The 17,426-nt window shown below is 49.4% G+C and overlaps 2 protein-coding genes across 4 annotated transcripts in view; one reads left to right on the forward strand and one right to left on the reverse strand.

Annotated features, from left to right (window-relative positions):
• Positions 1 to 3,239: 3,239 nt before the first annotated feature.
• Positions 3,240 to 9,683, reverse strand: TNNC1 (troponin C1, slow skeletal and cardiac type). The gene is made up of 6 exons (XM_071549715.1): positions 9,589 to 9,683; positions 5,747 to 5,777; positions 5,294 to 5,440; positions 4,270 to 4,384; positions 4,030 to 4,166; positions 3,240 to 3,415 (listed from the first exon to the last, which is right to left on the reverse strand). Exons 1-6 carry the CDS (start codon positions 9,610 to 9,612, stop codon positions 3,384 to 3,386), a joined length of 486 nt encoding a protein of 161 aa, XP_071405816.1. The 5' UTR covers positions 9,613 to 9,683; the 3' UTR covers positions 3,240 to 3,383.
• Positions 9,684 to 13,881: 4,198 nt separating this feature from the next.
• The window catches only part of NISCH (nischarin), a 29,131-nt gene continuing 25,586 nt past the window's right edge, over positions 13,882 to 17,426 (forward strand). For 2 of the 3 annotated variants that reach the window (XM_071550526.1, XM_071550525.1), the window contains exon 1: positions 13,882 to 14,083. In XM_071550526.1, coding sequence (XP_071406627.1) covers positions 13,997 to 14,083 — 87 coding nt within the window. In that variant the 5' untranslated portion in view covers positions 13,882 to 13,996. The remainder of the gene's footprint in view (positions 14,084 to 17,426) is intronic. The other variant, XM_071550523.1, reaches the window with a different exon arrangement.

Consider the following 17,426-nt stretch of genomic DNA (forward strand, 5'->3'; position numbering starts at 1 on the left):
TGCAGTTAAGAGGACTCATATCAAGCTTCCAGTTTGGCTTTCTTTGCTTTGATTAAAAAAAAAAACAACCAAAAAACAAAACCAGAAAGAGCAAAGGGCATGTAACCAAATACTGAATCGGCTCGTTTGGCAGAGGTGAACCATCACAGTGAAAGCCAAGAGCACAGAACTGGGGAGGAGAAATCAAAGCCTGCAAAACACTCTGATGGGGCAGAGGAGTCACTGGGACTTTGATATTCACAGTGAAAATGAAAAGTAGGGCTGGATACATATCGCTCTGTCTCCCTTTACTGCCTTTCAATAGGGTAGTCAAGGAAAAGCAGCAGCAGAGTGAGTTCTGCTTTGGCCAGGCTTCAGTGCTGTTCAGGTGTTCCTCCAGTGCAGGGGCTTTGGCATGGGGAAGTGTTTATCTGAGGTGCCCTGGGGGCAGGTTTATGGCTGTAGGCAAGATGCAGAGGTTTTATCAGGGCAACACGTACAAACTTCTCTCAGATCTTCCTGCAGTGACTTGGTTCACACAGCAATTTTACTGAGGGTTGAAGAAAGGCCTGAAATGCACTGATAAAGCTGCAAACCAGGACAGGAATTAAATCTATTGCCAGTAAAGGCAATCAGATCAAATGGCCTGGGAACTGTGGCTGTGTCCAGTGGCATGGGCTGCTGTCCCCTGCCAGCACAGCTCCTGTCTCAGCTGGGGTTTAACAGCACACTAGGTACTGTTTTAGAAAGTGGTAAAGGACTTTTTGCCTGACTTAAAAAGGCATTGTTTCAGTTACTTTTTTCCTCCCAAACAATGTGGACATGTCATATTCCTTAAAGGCTTTTAGGCAGCAGAAGCTCACTACTCATGCAAAGAAAACTGCCAGTTGGTTTGGAGTTGCACAGACACATGGGCTCCTCAGGATGGTTTTCATTCATCATTAGCACATCCCCTCTGGGCAGGGGATTCAGCCAGGCCAGCCCTCTGCTGGGCACTGTTTTTTCAGGCAGCTCACCCACTTGCCAGCCTGTCATGTTGTGTTACATTCCTCATGCAGTTGTTCCCATGCTTTAGCCAACAGTGAAATCCACCCACAGCCCCTCTGCCTGCAGCATTTGCTGTGTGAGTCTGGGAGGACAGAGCGTGTTCAGGCACACTGGTCTTGTTGCAGTGTCCCATGCTGACCTGCTGGCACCTCTGCTCCAAGGACTGGAGAAGCCCAGATAGTCCCAGTGCAGCTCCTCTTCTAGCAACAAGATTTTGCTGCTACAAGACTTTTTTCCTCTCTCTCCAGCCACCACCTTCCCTGTTTCACTCTCAGGAAAGAGTGGGCAGACAGTGAGGCCAAGACTTGCTGCTGTCTGTGTCATTGAGCCAACACACGTGGCTCTTTCCAGCCATCCTTTTCCCTCAGGCACAGTGCAGTCCAATCTGACTGAAGGAAAAGGGTTAACCTTATTTCTTCTCTTATTCACCCTTCAGGGGTCCAAAACCTCTCAGTAAGCAGTGGAGAATATCTTGGAGAAGTCCTCTCTGGATGTTGGGATTCAGTTGGGACAGAGGAGGACAAGGTGACTGTCAGTGGTACCTGATGTGATGTGAGTGCAGGAGGGGGTTGCCATGGGCTGGATGGCCATGGGTGTGGGGACAGCTGGTGTCACCTCAGCTTGTGGGTGAAGCCCAGACATTTGCAACTCTCTGGAGATTTCCAGACCTGGGGTAAAACCCTTCAGTTGTGTCCTCATAAGCAGATCTTGGGGGGAAATTACTTCTGCTGCTACACTGGGGAGGTGGAAAATATTTCTTTTTGATCTCTAGACTACAGATTCCTTGGAAAAAGAAGACTGTAATACCTGGGACAATTTCCTGTCACAGGGTTCTTAGGCTCAGCACATTTCCATGTCTGTTGGTCTCTGGTGCTCCTGCAGTCCTGCTGAATCCACAGTAGCTGTGGCATTGAGGGCTTGGGACACTCAGGGAGACCCCTCTGAGTGCCTCAACCAATGTTTGCATTAGGGCTGTTCCCAAAATACCCTGGGTTTTAAAGAAAATCAGTTGATCTAGCTGACAGGTTCATTTTCTCAGTTTTTTCTGGTGTTACTAGCCCTGGTTGAGCAAAATATGTAGTGCTTGTCCAGAGTAAAGACACAGCCCTGTCCTTCCAAACATCTGCACCAGTTTTGTGCCTGGGCCCATTTCTCCTGAATTGCAGTATTTGGTTACTGCTATATATGAGAGTGTCACAGCCAATACAGCTGCTCAGGGTGTTATTTCCACAGAGGTGGAAAAAACAGCTGGTCTGGGGAGGAAGGGCAGAAGGATGATGGTGCAGCAGAGGGGCACTGGCACGGCAACGTGGCCACCCAGGCCTGGGGGCAGCCTCGTGCCTTGCCCTGCCAATGTTTGTTTTGCTTGGGTAAACGTTTGATTTTAGCAACACGACTGCAATGTGTGAGTTGTGCTGGGGCTGTAATTCGATGGGAGGAGGCAGCTTGTGCAGGGAGAGCTGCTAATGCCGCAGGAATGCTGCACTTCCTTGGGGCGAGAGAAGACGGAGCTCAGGGCCCCTGGGGACAGCTGGGCTCCTTGGCACCCTGAGCCCGGGAGCTGGGACCCAAAGTGGGGGCTTGCCTTGCTCAGGGCCCTTGTGCCCCAAATGGATGTGATTTCTGAGGGAAAACTGGGTGTTTCGCTCCACCCAGGAGGGCTATGAGGAGCCAAGGGGCTCCTCACCAGGCTGGGTGACACAGGAAGGAGACACCCAGTCCAGCTTAGGAATGATTTTTATTCATGTTTCCAAAGAAAACTGAGGTCTTCTTTCTGCATGTGCCACAGGGTGACAATCAGGATGGTGGGGAGGAGGAAGGGGTGTCCCATCAGGACAGCCAGGGGGACAGTAGGGAGAAGAGGTACCCTCCCTCACCTGTGAATGTCAGTGATGGTCTGAAAGGTTTGTAATTCACCTTTGTTTGCTAAAATGCTGCAGATAGTCCAGTTAATCCAGCAGGCACCAGTGCCAGCTCCTGAGCCTGCTCACCATGGAGCAGTAAGGACAGGACAGCACCTCATCAAGCACCAGGTCCCTGTTGGATGGACTTTGTCACTGGGCTGGCAGAAAAATCCCTCCTTGGAGAATTAAAGTTCCAGCTGTGATGTCACCTTGCCAGAAGTGGCCCCCAAGGAGTGACCCCATTACTCATGAGTACATGACCAGGGTGAAGCTGTCAATAAAGCTCTAAGGAAAGACCATCTGAGGCACTGGGTATCAACAGGTTTTATTTTCCCCTCGGCCACCCTTCTCAGCACTCAGTCTTCATGCCAGTAGCCAGGGGATTTAGTCAAGGAGATGAGATGCAGAACTGGAGGGGTTTAGGAGATTCGAGCTGTTGATCTGGCCTCAGATTTATTCAACTCCCTTCATAAACTCCAGGAACTCTGCCAAGGGGAAGACATTGGAGACAAGAGGAGTGAGGTGAGACTGAAGTGCCCTCGCAGCTGCCAAGTGCACTCTTGGCAGTTTTCCCCTGCCATCTCCTTTTCCACCCCCCACCCCAATGTGCAAGAGGCCAAGGGTGGATGGTTCCTGCTCCTCTGACTGGGGCGAGGACTCCTCATGACTCCTGCTGGAAATGTCACTGGAGCTCAGCATCACCCTCAGCTGCCACCAAAACACTGGAGGTGAGTGTCCAGAGAGAGACACTGATGCTGACTCAGCTTGGAAATGGTCTGGGAGTCATTTTGGCAGTACCACATCCAGCCCTTCAGAAATGCTGCTTGTGTTTAGTGGGTAGGAGTGGACAGGCAGGACTCTGGTGAAAAGTGGCAGTGCTTCAGTGCAGGCTGGTTTTCACAGCACAGGGAGAGAGAAGGCAGCCCCAGGTCCCTGCTGCCATTTCACAAGCATAAGAAACACCGCCCCATCCCTGTGCACACACCAGCAGTGTCTGCATGAGCTTGTGCCCAATCCAAGAAGGCAGCCAAGACCATGGGAGCTGTCCAGGGCTTTCTCAAGGGCCTGTGACCAAGCTGCATGCAAGAAAAAGTCCTACCATCATAGTCAATCCTGCCATCGTTGTTTTTATCCCCATCTTTCATCAGTTCCTCTATGTCATCCTCGGTGATGGTCTCTCCTGTCGCCTGCAGCATGATCTTCAGCTCCTCGAGGTCGATGTAGCCATCGGCGTTTCTGTGCGAGGACAGAAGGGCTCAGGAGCAGACAGACACATTGGGGAGGGGCAGTCGGGGTGGTTGCAGCCCTCCCAACGCCCCACCACAGTCATGGCTCTTACTTATCAAACATCCTGAAGAGATCTGAGAGTTCCTCTTCAGTCTTTCCTTTGCTGTCATCTTTCATACACCGGACCATCATAACAAGGAACTCATCAAAGTCTACGGTGCCGCTGCCTGTGGGCAGAATAGACACCATCAGCTGGTGCTGTGGTGAGTGGATGGGCAACATGAATGAGAGATCACCCTTCTTTCTTGGCAACCAAGAACCAAAGCTCAGGAGAGCAGCTCTGCAGCAAGAGGCAGCTTTCTGGATGCTGGAATAAGTTACTGAGGCCCTGCTCTGACTTCATCACTGAATTTTTACCTTTCACAGTATTTTGCCTTGGCAAAAGTCCTTCTGGAAGCACCAATGAATAGAAATTCCTGCTGTGGAGTTACCTGTCCATCTCACCTAGGCATTAATAATAAAAGCTCCAGAAGGCAGGCATTCATGCAGTGTGGTTTTGCACCCACAGTGCAGTACTGTTTTCAATGACACAGCTCTTTTCCTTTTTTGTCTCATTTTTAACTGCTTTTTCCACCCCCCTAGTTATTTAGCATGGTATTTCTGCCCACATGCACATGGTGGATTTTGTTACATGTGATCACTGGTACAGTGATTTAATTGATATTGACAGTTAAGTTATGTGGCATTGTGTACACTCCAGCCGTGAGAGACTTTCACAATGATAGAGTCCTGTAACTGGGGCATTTCTGAAACAGCAATTCCCACATTCAGCCTGTATTTCCTTTTATAAATATATCTATGCAATTTACAAGTACCTCACAAAATCAGTTCAAGCAATCTGATCATTGTAGGAATAATAATTTTTATAGTTTCTATTTGCCTGAAAATTTCCTAAAGGAACCATGCTGTGGTTTGTTTGGTGCATGTTTGGTGTCCTCTGAATTCACAGCACAGCAGGTGGTCCCCCACAGCTGTGACTCCCCAGCAGGGATCCTGCCAGTGCTGCAGAGATGGACCCCATACCTCCAGGTGTGGGGATGGTGCTTGGGAGAGTGGAAGAACCCCAAAGCTCTCACCGTCCTCATCCACCTCGTCTATCATCTCCTGCAGCTCCTCAGGGGTGGGGTTCTGCCCCAGCATCCTCATCACCTTGCCCAGCTCCTTGGTGCTGATGCAACCATCCTCTGCCCCCAGCACAAAGATATCAAAGGCAGCCTTGAACTCTGGAGAGAGAGAAGAGACATGGGGGGATCTTGTCCTGCACCTCAACCCTGCATACAGGCGGCCTTGGGGGCAGGAGGCTCATCCCAAGCACAGCCCTCCCTGCCCACACACCCCAGCACTGCCCAGGCATGGCATGGTGGGACACATAGACACACTGCCTTGCTTGAAATCCTGGTGGATCAAAATCCCTGGGTCATGCCCTGCCTTGGCCAGTGTGGCCAAGGTGTTTTTCAGGGTGTCAAGGCTGAGGCATGAGCTGGGGAATTTGCCTCTAGGCTGTGGTGTCAGGTTAAAGATGCACCTACCATTTTTTTGCTCTTCTGTCAGCTGCTCAACCTGTAAGGAAAACAGAGACCAAGTCATTTTTCTTTGTTAGCATCACTGACAGGACGTGTTACTCATTCAACAGCCTCTGCAAAGGTCAGCCAGGTCTCACAGCAGTCACCCTCATGTATTAGGGGATGTGCAGCCAGGGGGGGTTTGACACCACAACTTTTTGCAGTGAAGAGATTCTTTCCCTTAAAAAAATTATTCCCATCTCCTTTGAAGCAAGCATCACTTCTCTAAAGTAGCAGCTCCTAATACATGGCAGAAATAGCCTTTGCACAAGCACAGGAGACCCACTGGGAAAAGAATTTGCCTCTGTCAGCCATTTGGGATAATTTCTTGTTGCTGGCAGGCTTCACTGCGGGATGGCTGCACTGCTGAGGGCCAGGTCAGAGGTGGGACATGCTTGAGAGGTCCCTGGGGAGGGAAAGGTGGGCAAGGCCAGCCCCAGTAGCTGTTTTTCAGCCTTAGATTCAGAAAACTCCCTGCACTATCCAGAGCATTAACTGCTCTATTTCCATCTGAGTCGGTGTTATTACAAAGGTTCTTGACTGTGAGGGAGCTGCTATTCCCTTTAGCCTCTTTTGGGAACCTCCCTGAAGAAAGGGCCTGTGGAACCATTAGGCATTAGATGAAATGGACTGGCACATTTTTGCTAAACTCTGCCCTAATTCAGTCCTCACAGAGCATCGGTGGGAGCTTATTAGTTAACATGAATTAATGAAAATAATCAATCAGGAGACCAAAAAGGAATCAGTCAGCTCTGTGCCATACCTGTTGAAGTGCATTTTTCTCTTTGGCTTCATTCCTGCCTACAGGTACTGCTTCTCTAATATTGCTGACCTCACTACCATGTCCAATGCTTTTGTAGCATCCATGAAAACACTGACCTTTCCTTCCTATGCTGGTCAACAGCCAGGTCTGACCCCTCTAAGGTCTCCTTGCTGCCATCCCTGTGCAACAGTCCCCAACACCCATCCCTACCATGCTTTTGCTGAGGTAAAACCCCACAACCCAGGGTTGTGGCACCTTATCCTTGAGGGAAAGCTGAGTCTTTCACCCCTGAGAGCAACGGTTTTGTAAAAACAAGATAGAAACTCTTCCTACTTGCAGCAAGAGGCAGGGGAAATACTTTTCTTTGGCAGGATAGAGCCAGTGGGAAGCAGACAGAGAGCCTCTATCCTGCTGCCCATGCACCAGGAGGTGAAGACTTTCAAGTCGGGAGGCACAAAGGACAACAACAGGATTTTCCTCCACTGCTGAGGGAAACCCAAGCCCTCCATGCCCCTGCTGCTGAAGACAGGCAGGCATCAGCCTAAAGTAAACAATAAACTGCCTCTTCTGTGGGGAGAAAGGACTTCACACAACATATCTATGAGATTTAGAGTGAAGACATTTTATTACACACAGCACACGGTTTATATAGGGTTAGAACTACAGCTTATTGGCTAAAAGGAACTACAAACCACCACACTAGAAACTTCAGTAGGTTAGAACCCATATCTCAGAAGTCCAATGTTTTGGAGAACTTATCCTAGATGTTTTCAAGAACTTCTCCAGTGTGCTGTAAGAAACCTGAGGAGCACCCATTAGAAACCTCTTTGGGAGTAGGTACTCCTCCAGGCAGCTGTGACTTGTTTATTTTCTCAGCTGCCTTCAGTCTCACAGGGTCTTCTATAGATCTGAATTGCTCGTTTGTGATTTTACTGTACCAACAGCAGCCAACCCTCTGTGGGTATTGTTTGGGCAGAGCAAGGGCAGCAGCCATGCTCCCTTGGCCCCACAGCCACCATCCTGCTCTGTAACATGACCCTCTTGGGGCCATCGCTATTTATAAGCCTGGCTGAGAGGTGCTGGAGATAAAGATGAGCTCCCCAATTGTTCCCAGGCTTTGGTATTTATCCTTGCAGCCCTTTATCTGGACACTTGTCCCTGGCACTGTTCTAAGCACCGCTTAACAGAGTCTAAAAATGTTCCCGAAATAGCTCTGTCTTTGCACACCCTTATCTAGGCATGAGTGGGCAAGATGCAAATCCACTGGGTTCTCTGGCTGCACACAGGGAATTTGGCATAAATATAATGTTAATATATGCCATCAGCATGCAGAAAATATAAAAATACTCACTTTTGAAGCTTCCTTGACTACTGAAGTGATGGATGAACGTGGTGTGTGTAAATTTAAATGCATTGTAACTACAGGGTGACATTTTGTCACAGAGATGTCTCCTGACCTGCTCATGGTGCCCTCTGGACCTGGATGCTGTTTGCAGCTTTATTGCCCTTTTCCCTCCACATCACTGCAGGATTCTCTGGCTGCAGTGTGGGAAGGCAAGCTCTAAGCTCACAGCACTGCAGCAGCTCTGGTGAAGCCAAATCTGCTGTATTTTGCTTTTATCAGTTCTCCTCTCCATCCATCCCATGGTTCCAGTTGAAGTCACACAGGGGAAATAGAAATGATTCCATTTTTTTTCCAAGTAAATGTTTTCTTATAGTTAAAATTGTAGGAAATAGATCCACAAAAAGGTTGTTTGTCTCAGTTGTGCCTTCCTTGGACTTGTTTTGCCTCTGTAAAGGTGCTGGCAGTAAATGTCCAGGACTCAAGCCCCACATTTACCTAATTATGGGCATGTGATGCCTATACAAAGAGGTGGGGGCCTGTGCCTTGAGTCACAGAGAACATATTTAATTAAAAATCTTAATTAGAAAGGCCTGGACTTTCTTTGATTTTATAGGTTCCATTTTTCTTCCTATTGTAGGTGTTGGTTGGGGGACTCTGCCTTTCCTGAGCCTTTTCACACTATCAGGATCACTATAGGGGGTCCATTTCATGACAGCAGCCAAAGGACAAGGAAAGTGTGAGCAAAGAGGGCTTTTTTCTTCAATTACATGTCAACCACTATATTCCTTTTCTCTACAAACCTTGGAATTAAAATAGGATTTGCATGGTGTGTTTTCTGTGTGCTTGCTTAAAATCAAACCTGATCAACTATATATTTAAGGGACGGAAAAAATGCACCAAAAACCTCTTACTGTAACTCTGGTTATGGAAGGGCCACAGTAGCAATCCACACAATCCATAATCTATTTCACCCTTATTCCACTAGCACATCACTGCCTGTTACAGGATAATGCAGTGTTCGTATTACAGCCCAAATAGTTTGGGTTGCACAGTGAGAGCAGTGCAGCTGTGGAAGCTAAAATAGCCATGGGGATGCTTCGCGTTCCCCAGGGCATTGCTCACATTCTGGATCCTGCACAGCAGACAGCAGGAGCAGCAAAGCTGGGCAGGAGCTTGGGGAATAACTTAGAAAAAACAAGGGGGGGTTAAATCCCACAGGAAAATATTCAGCTAAGGAGGGGGGGAAAGATAACAATGGCAGAATTATAAAGCACCAGAAGGAATAGGGTGAGGTTTAACCCATGTGAATAATGTTCCCTTCCTGAGAAATGCTGCTCTGCCCATGTCTGGGCTAAAACCAGCAGCCACCTCTTAAACTCTTGAGTGTTTTGTTGAGATTTATAACTTCACCTATAAGCCATCTCCCTGTTTTACAGCAGGGAACCAGGGGACTACTTGTAAATAATTTAGCAGAGAGTTTCACACTTGTAAAAGGTGTGTGAAACCTCCACAGCCATCAGTGAGAAAGGTCTCTGTGTCCTGGGTGAGAATGTTGACTAAAAGCTGATGCCCTGTAATTATTTCTTATCTACATTTCTCCATCGAATTAAAGCTACCGAGGCTTTGGGGAATCTACTACAAATCCCCCAAAACCCCTTTAAACCCCCTCCCCAAAGCACAGCCCCAGAGGGAGGCACTTACCGCTGCTTTATAAATGTCATCCATGGCTGGAGAGGGCGGGCGAGGGGCCGGGGGCTGTCACGGGCACTCTGTGCTGGCACTGCCCCCTCGGGCCTGGCTGATATAGGGGGGGTGCCCGCCCCGGGGGCTGGGACAGCCCCCCGACAGCCCCGCATGCCCGGCCTCACAGGAATGCCTCGCCTGCGTGCCTTGGGATGGGGACAGGTCCGGGGCCAGCCCCAGCCCCGCTCCGGGGCAGCTGGAGCTTTCCTCGTGACTTTGTTGTGGGAACAAGCGAGCACTTTCAGCCAGTCCTGCTGAAATTGCTGATATATAGCGGTACGTGGCTGTCCTGACTGGACACATGCCACCGTGTCACCTCCACCTCCAGCGTGTTCCCCCTGGAAGCTGCGACAGAAAGATTATACTGCGCCTAATTCAATTGGGTGATACGGGAAAGGCACGTCTCCCAAAATACCCCTGTCCGGCAGCAAATGTCCCCCCAAGGCAGTGGGAACAGGGAATGTCGGGACTCCCCATCCCCTATGCTGGGTGTCCCCAAACCCACGGAGGACAGCGCTGATGTCGTGGGAGGAGCCGATGCCATGTGCAGGAAGGAGTCAGGGATAGGGGGAATTTGTGGTCCCCATGCCATGGAGAGAAATGTGGAGACAGATGGAGCTTTGCCTCAATCTTCTCTTTTCAGCAGGGGCTGAAAAATGTGGGGAGTAGCTACAAAAATAGGGACTATCAACTCTGCTTGGTTTCAGGGATAATTCCCAGTCCTTTAGGAAACTGGGACTCTCCTCACTCAACAAGCAAGCTGACCTGTCCCCCCACTGCAAATGGCTAAAATCCACACTCCTGGATTTACCGTGGATTTAAACCCTGCATTCATCTCACGACGGTGAAGAGGAAAACACACCAAAGACCTCCAAGTGACGAGCAGCATTTTCGCAGTGAGGGAAGAAGCATTTTAATCCAGCAACCATAGTCAAACCTCTCTTTTTAGTGATTCAGGACTCCCTCTTGTGTCCAGAGGGGCTATGGATGGCTCTGGCATCTCAGGATACAAAGTCTCACCTCCAGCGTTAGTTAGCAAAACTGAAAATACAATTAATGCAGCTGTTAAGTTTCATCTTTTATTAAAATCCCTTCTCCAAGTAAGAGGAATCTTGCTGCTTGGGAAAACCTGCTGTCCCTATGGAATGTCCAGCCAAAGAGATGTTAATCAGGGACCCTGCTGGTGTCAGCATGAAGGACATGGGTGAGCACAGAGCTGTACCCACACCACATCCACCCAGGTTCTGAGTCCTGAAAGAGTAACTTGTTGGGACCTGTGGTCCTGTGGGCACCCACTGGCCTTGATTTACCCAGCTCTGCCCCTTCTCTGCATGGGATGGCAGATGGAGTAGCAAGGAAAATGATTGCATTTCAGGAATTAATTTTTGAAGCAGTTAGTCTTCAGAATTGGAACATATTAATGTTTTGGTTACTGTGAGCATAGAAAAGGCAGGAAAAACTGAAAAGGGATGTAGTTATTTTGTTAAAGGCATTTAAACCCGTCCTTAGGGGAGGGCAAAGGGTGCGATGAAGGACCTGCTGTCACCCACAACCAAACCATCACCCAAAACCTCCTGGGCAACCCCATGGGGACCTTCCCACTGAAGTGCTGCCCCGAAGCAAAGCCCTGCCCCAGGCTGCTTTCTCCCCTCAGGATTCACTGCAGAGACAGAGGGGTGGCAGGTGCCAACACTGGGCATTACCAGGCACCAGGACAGGGGGTGAGGAATCACACCTGGCCCTGCCCCTCCAGGCTGGGAGGTGATGCCTCTGAGTCACCCCCCTGGAAACAGCCCCTGGGATGCGTCAGAATGTATCTATGTCCGGTGCAGAGCAGGAGTGGGAGCTCTAACACTGCCTTTAAAAGGTCAGGGATGTGCTGCTGGAGCCGCTGGGATGAAATTCAGGTTGGGATGTGGAAGGATCTGTGTCTGTTCAGAGGAAATCTGGGCCACTGCCACCATACACACTGACATGGGAAAGCTGCGCTTATGCAAATGAGCAGAGACTTACAAAACAGAGCTGTGCCTGAAGGGAAAGGATGAAATCCATCTGGCAACAGGAGATGATGTTCCTCCCAGGGAAGGAGACGCAGGCGAGGGGCACCATGCCAGCCCCTGCCTCCCCACCTGCTGTCTGGAGCCAAAGCTTCCAGCATCCCCTGTCTCTTCTAAGTTCTTTGCTCACAAAAGAATTGAGGCTTTCTAGAGAAACCCAGAGCCTCTGCCATGCACAGGGCAGGGGGAGGCTGCTGGAGGTGTGGAGTGTCCTGGGGATAACCATCCACTCCTGCTGCTGCTCTTGCCTCTCTGTGGGAGACCCAGGGTGGAGATGGAGTATGGCTATCTATAGCCAGGGGAGGGCTGCCAGCTCAAGTGGCCTTAATCCGGGCATGGTTGGCTCGGTGGCACCAGCTGTCACTGAGGTCAGGTACATCATGTTAGCCTGGGCTCCAGCTGCATCCTGACATGCTGTCACACTTGTCAGTCAGTCCAAGGCACAAACACAAACAGAAGGTTTTACTGTGGTTTTTTTCATCCAAAATCTCGGTTTAGGTTTTCATTTCCAAGTGGCTGTAATCCTGTGCAAAACTTGTAGGTGCATCCTTCAGGGCAAATATAAGGAAAAAAAAAAGCAGAAGCCAAAGTAAGCTGCAATTTTATGTAAGGCTGGTTTGCAGGGTTCCTTGGGCTCTGTTACAGGTCCAAATTGCAGCAAAACCCCGCAGCATCCCCCTTCCCTGCACTGGGCACCTGGGCCCACGAGGGGCCAGACCCACAATCATCTAAGTTCTTTAGTTTACTGCTTCCTAAATCCTCCCTGCAGAGTTTTAGCTGAGCAAGCCCCCATTTACCTCCTTCCCAAGCTGCCACTCCTGTTGTTGGCATCTTCTCTGTGAGCCAGGACAGGGCTGTCACACCACGAGCCACGTCTGTGCCTAAAGGCAGGAACTGCTTGAGGAGGAGGGGAAGGGAACTGATCACAAGTGACAGACGCGCCAGTGCTGCAAATTGTTATTTAATTAAGGAGACGGGACATTGAGAGGAAGCTTAATTAAAGTTGCTCTCCAAACCCACTTATTATCTCATGAAGAGGCTGAGCTTAGCAGCAACTCCTGATGCTGGGACAGCAACAGAAAATTCCTTTTGGTTTGTCTGTACCACACGTGTTTTCTCCTTGCATACATCATCCTTCAGCTACATCCTGACCAAGGGAAAGCATTTTTCAGTGAAAATAAATACACTGTATTGGATTGCATTGAACTGTATGGGATTCCATTGGACTGGACTGTGCTGGCTTCCATTGGGTTCCATTGGACTGGGTTGCATTTGATTGCAGTGCATTGGATTGCATTGGATTGGATTATGTTGGATTTCACTGAATTGGATTGCATTGCATTGCATTGTATTCCACTGGATTGCATTGGGTTGCATGGGATTCCACTGGACTGGGTTGCAATTGATTGCAGTGCATTGGATTCCATTGGCTTGGCTTGCAGTGCATTGAATTGCATTGGATTGGATTGGATTGATTTCAGTGCATTGGACTCCATTGGAGTGGATTCCACTGGATTTCACTGGATTGCATTGCATTGCATTGGATTGCATTGGATATCACCAGATTGCATTGGATCGCATGGGATTCCACCGGACTGGGTTGCAATTGATTGCAGTGCATTGCATTCCATTGGCTTGGCTTGCATTGGACTGGATTGCATTGGACTGGATTGCATTGCATTGCATTGGATTGCATTGCATTGGATTGTATCAGATTCTACAGGATTGCACTGAATTGCATTGGATTATATGGGATTGCATTGGATTCCATTGGACTGGATTGCATTGGATTTCATTGGACTTGATTACATTGGGTTGCACTGAATTCCATTGGACTGGATTGCTTTGGATTTCATTGGACTGTATTGCATTGGATTCCACTGGACTGGGTTGCACTGGATTTCCTTGGACGTGATTGCATTGGATTGCATTGAATTCCACTGGATTGCATTGGACTCCGCTGTACTGAATTCCATTGGATTCCATTGGACTCCATGGCTTTGCAAGGGCACAGCGAAGTCTCTGCGCGGACCCACGACGCATGCGCGCCCAGGCACAGTACCCCCCCGCCCCACTCCAGGCCCCGCCTCTCTTCCCAGACCCCGCCCCTCCTCAGACCCCGCCCTTCCCCTCAGGCCCCGCCCCCCTCCCTACAAAGCGCGGCGGGCGGGGCGGGGCGGGGCGGGGCGCTCCCCGGGGGCAGCCAAGATGGCGGCGGTGCGGGCCGCGCGGGCGGTGGGGGCGGGAGGGGGCGGCGGCGGCGGGGCCGTCACGGCCTGAGCGCCGCGTCCGGCGCTTCTCCCGGCGACATGGAGGCGGCGGCGGGAGGCGAGGACGGCGAGGAGCCCCCGCGGGAGGCCCGAGTCCTGGGCTCCGAGCTGGTGGACACATACACGGTGCGGGGCGGCGGGGGCGGCCGGGGCAGCATCGGGAGCGGGGCTGGGGCTGTGCCCATGGCTGTGCCCGTGCTGGGCGGGAGGCATCGGGCACAAGTTTCTGAGGGTTTTATCCTCCGTGTCCGCCCGAGCCGGGGCTGTGGCTGTGCCCGCGCTCAGCGGGAGGCTTTGGGCACAAGTTTCCGAGGGATTTTATCCCCCGGGGCTTAGCGGGAGAGCCGCGTCCTGTGGGAGAGCCGGAGGCGGAGTGAGCAGATGTCGTGTTGGTGCCCATGTATATATATGTATCTCTGTGTATGTGCGTATGTTTGTCAAAGTGCTGTGAAGTGAGCACAGCTTTCAAACTAGAGTGAACACAGGAATTCTTTCCCTCTTGTAAAGCTGTTCTTATTTTCAGAGGAAATCGGATGTTTTGAGATAGTTTTCCTCTAACCCCACACAAAAGAAAGATGATTGTCAGGAGTGTTTTTGTTTGGGGAAGGAATGAAATGTTTGACGTATAGCTTGTTTTTACTTGGTTGCTTCCTACCAAGAGTTAATTGGTCTGTTTTTCAGGAAGACGCTCATCGTAAAACAAACCTCAGCATAATTGCAGACAGAGTATGTCTCGAGCACACCACCCTTTAGTTATATAACTAAAAAATGTTTTCTGCTTCTGCCTTTTTTTAGTGTAATTTTTTTTTGTTAGAATGCACATGATGACATCAGCCTTCCTCCTGCTGTAGGAATCCTAAAGGGAAAGGGGAGCATCGTTCTAGAAAGGCAGTATTGGGAAAGTTGTGTGATGGTTACAATTAATACTTCATGTTCCTGCCTCTGTAGAGATACCCAGAGAAAACAGAGCAACAGAGAGCGATTTCTGAGTTGTTGATAGGACAGAGCCTTTGCACAGCTGTGGCACATGAAGGGCTGATCTCCTTCCCAGGTGACAACCCTTGAAACATGATTGTGTGGAAATTGCTGTCAGGTGGGGAGTTCATAGAATCGTAGAATGGATTGGGTTGGAAAAGACCTCCAAGATCAAGTCCAACCCTTGGTCCAACTCCAGTCCTTTTAGCAGATCATGGCACTCAGTGCCACGGCCAATCTCAGTTGAAAAACCTCCAGGGATGGGGAATCCACCCCCTCTCTGGGCAGCCCATTCCAATGCCTGAGCACTCTCTCTGCAAAGAATTTGTTTCTGCTCTCCAACTTCAATTTCCCCTGGCAGAGCTTGAACCCGTTCCCCCTTGTCCTATTGCTGAGTGCCTGGGAGAAGAGACCAACCCCCACCTGGCCTGAACTTCCCTTCAGGTAGTTCTAGACAGTGCTGAGGTCACCTCTGAGCCTCCTCTTCTCCAGGCTAAACACCCCCAGCTCCCTCAGCCTCTCCCCACAGCACTTGTGCTCCAGTCCCTTCTCCAGCCTCGTTGCTCTTCTCTGGCCCCACTCCAGCCCCTCAATCTCTTTCCTCAACTGAGGGGCCCAGAACTGAACACAACACTCAAGATGTGGCCTCCCCAAGGCAGAGTCCAGGGGAAGGGTCACTGCCCTGGGCCTGCTGGCCACGCTAGTTTGATCCAGGACAGGATCCCATTGGCCTTCTTGGCCACCTGGGCACACTGTTGGCTCATGAATTGTATCAGTGCCTGTGAGCACTCCCTGTACAGGTGGTTTCCTGACCACACTGTCCATTCTGCCAAGTGCTGTGTGTTCAGGAGTGGGCAGTGCTTGCCATTTCAGCCAAATCATACAGAACTTTTATTACATATTTATCCTGTCTGTGCTGTATACAAAGAGAGGCATTCCTTCCTCATCTCTTGAGGTGTCAGCTGTGAAGTTACTGTGTTTCCAATGTCTAATCTGAGGTTTTTATGCCTTGAGTACTTAATGTGCCTTTGATGTGCTGCTTCATCTCCCATACTTTAGCACAGTCAGCTTCTAAAAAGAACTGATTTTTTCATTCTGGCTTATAAATGTAATACTTCTCTACTTGTTACTTCAGTTTCTTTGAGTTCTCCCCTTGCTTTCCTCAGGGTTTTGAGGTGATTTGAATGCTTGGGTTATTCCTGTTTTAGTTTGTTGCTGGCACAGTGATTAATCCTGACCTGCTGTTTCCCAACACAACATGAAAAGCAGGCACAGGCCCTGATTGAGTCTGTGAGTGTGTGGCACTCACCCATTGTGTGCAGGCTCATCCAGCACGGATGTGTTCCTGCTGCAGGCAACACTCACATCTTGAGTGGAGTCTGTAGGACTTGGGGTTTGTTCACTGAGCTGGTGCCAGATGCTCATAAAGATAAAACTGCCATGAGCTGTAGCTCATCTTTTAAATTGCAAGTGGTACCCTGTTTAATGTTTGACACTGTGCTGGTCTGTACTAACAGCATGTGAAAACTGGGTTATTACGTAACAGGTCGAAACTCTTGATGCTTTTTGTTTTCTCAAGTGGGTTTAGCAACTGGATGTGCATCATTCTCAGACCAGCTATGAGTCAGCTCTGTGTGCTCTGTGGTAGTGAGCAAGTTCCCAACTGCATTAAATGCTTTCAGGATTTGATTATGAGTTTGTGTCTTCTCTGAGGAGTACAGTTGGATTGGATAGTACAGTTTATTTAATTTGTTGTTTTCAAGTAGCTGTAGAACTGGTTTTGCAGGGCCTTGTTTGTTTTCTGCTTTGTATTTTATTTTGTACCTTTAAAATTTCTTTAGGCCTGCTTGCTTCTGGCATATCCACAGGTAGACTGAGTTTCCAACAGAACCAGTGCTGACCCTGAGATGAGCTCAGTTGGTTAAAACTTGGTGGTGGTAATACCAAGGTCATGCGTTCAATCCCCTCTGTGGGCCATTGACTTAAGAGTTGGACTCGATGATCCTTGTGGGTCTCTTCAACTCAGAATATTCTGTTTAATCCAGAAAGTCACTTGCAGTGAAAGTCTTAGGTTTGATACATGCCTGCCTAAAAGTACTTAGTTCTGTGTAAGAAAATGTGGGATTGCTTTAGTTAATTGTAGTAATTCTTTGGGCACAGCTGTAACTCTCAGGAAACTGTCTTGTGTTTTAGCTGAAAGCAGTAGAAGAGCACCCACCCAGCCAAAGGTTTGTTGAGATTCTGGTTAACTGAAGTGACAGCAGTAACTTACCAAGTTCCTCTGCCTGTTGTGGAACTTGGATGAAGGGATGCTGCTGTCTCAGGCTTGCGGATAGCTGTGAATACCAACTTCAGCCAGCAGAAACCTGCAGAAGAAGTAGCTTGGAGAAGACCTTGGTTATTAACCTTTGGGTAGCAAATGTGAAAACCTTGCTCAACACTGAGGCATCTGCATGCCCTTGTGTGTGGAGCAGCCTTGTGAGTGAGATAAGGT

Source organism: Pithys albifrons, chromosome 3, assembly GCF_047495875.1.
Source record: "Pithys albifrons albifrons isolate INPA30051 chromosome 3, PitAlb_v1, whole genome shotgun sequence".
Classification (NCBI taxonomy): domain Eukaryota; kingdom Metazoa; phylum Chordata; class Aves; order Passeriformes; family Thamnophilidae; genus Pithys; species Pithys albifrons.

Coding starts and splice junctions, on each gene's coding strand:
- TNNC1 (XM_071549715.1), bottom strand. CDS start 9,612: ATGGATGACATTTATAAAGCAGCG. Junction 5,441..5,746: donor GACAGAAGAGCAAAAAAATG/GTAGGTGCATCT, acceptor CTCTCTCTCCAG/AGTTCAAGGCTGCCTTTGAT. Junction 3,416..4,029: donor TGGCAGGATTGACTATGATG/GTAGGACTTTTT, acceptor TCCCCTTGGCAG/AGTTCCTGGAGTTTATGAAG.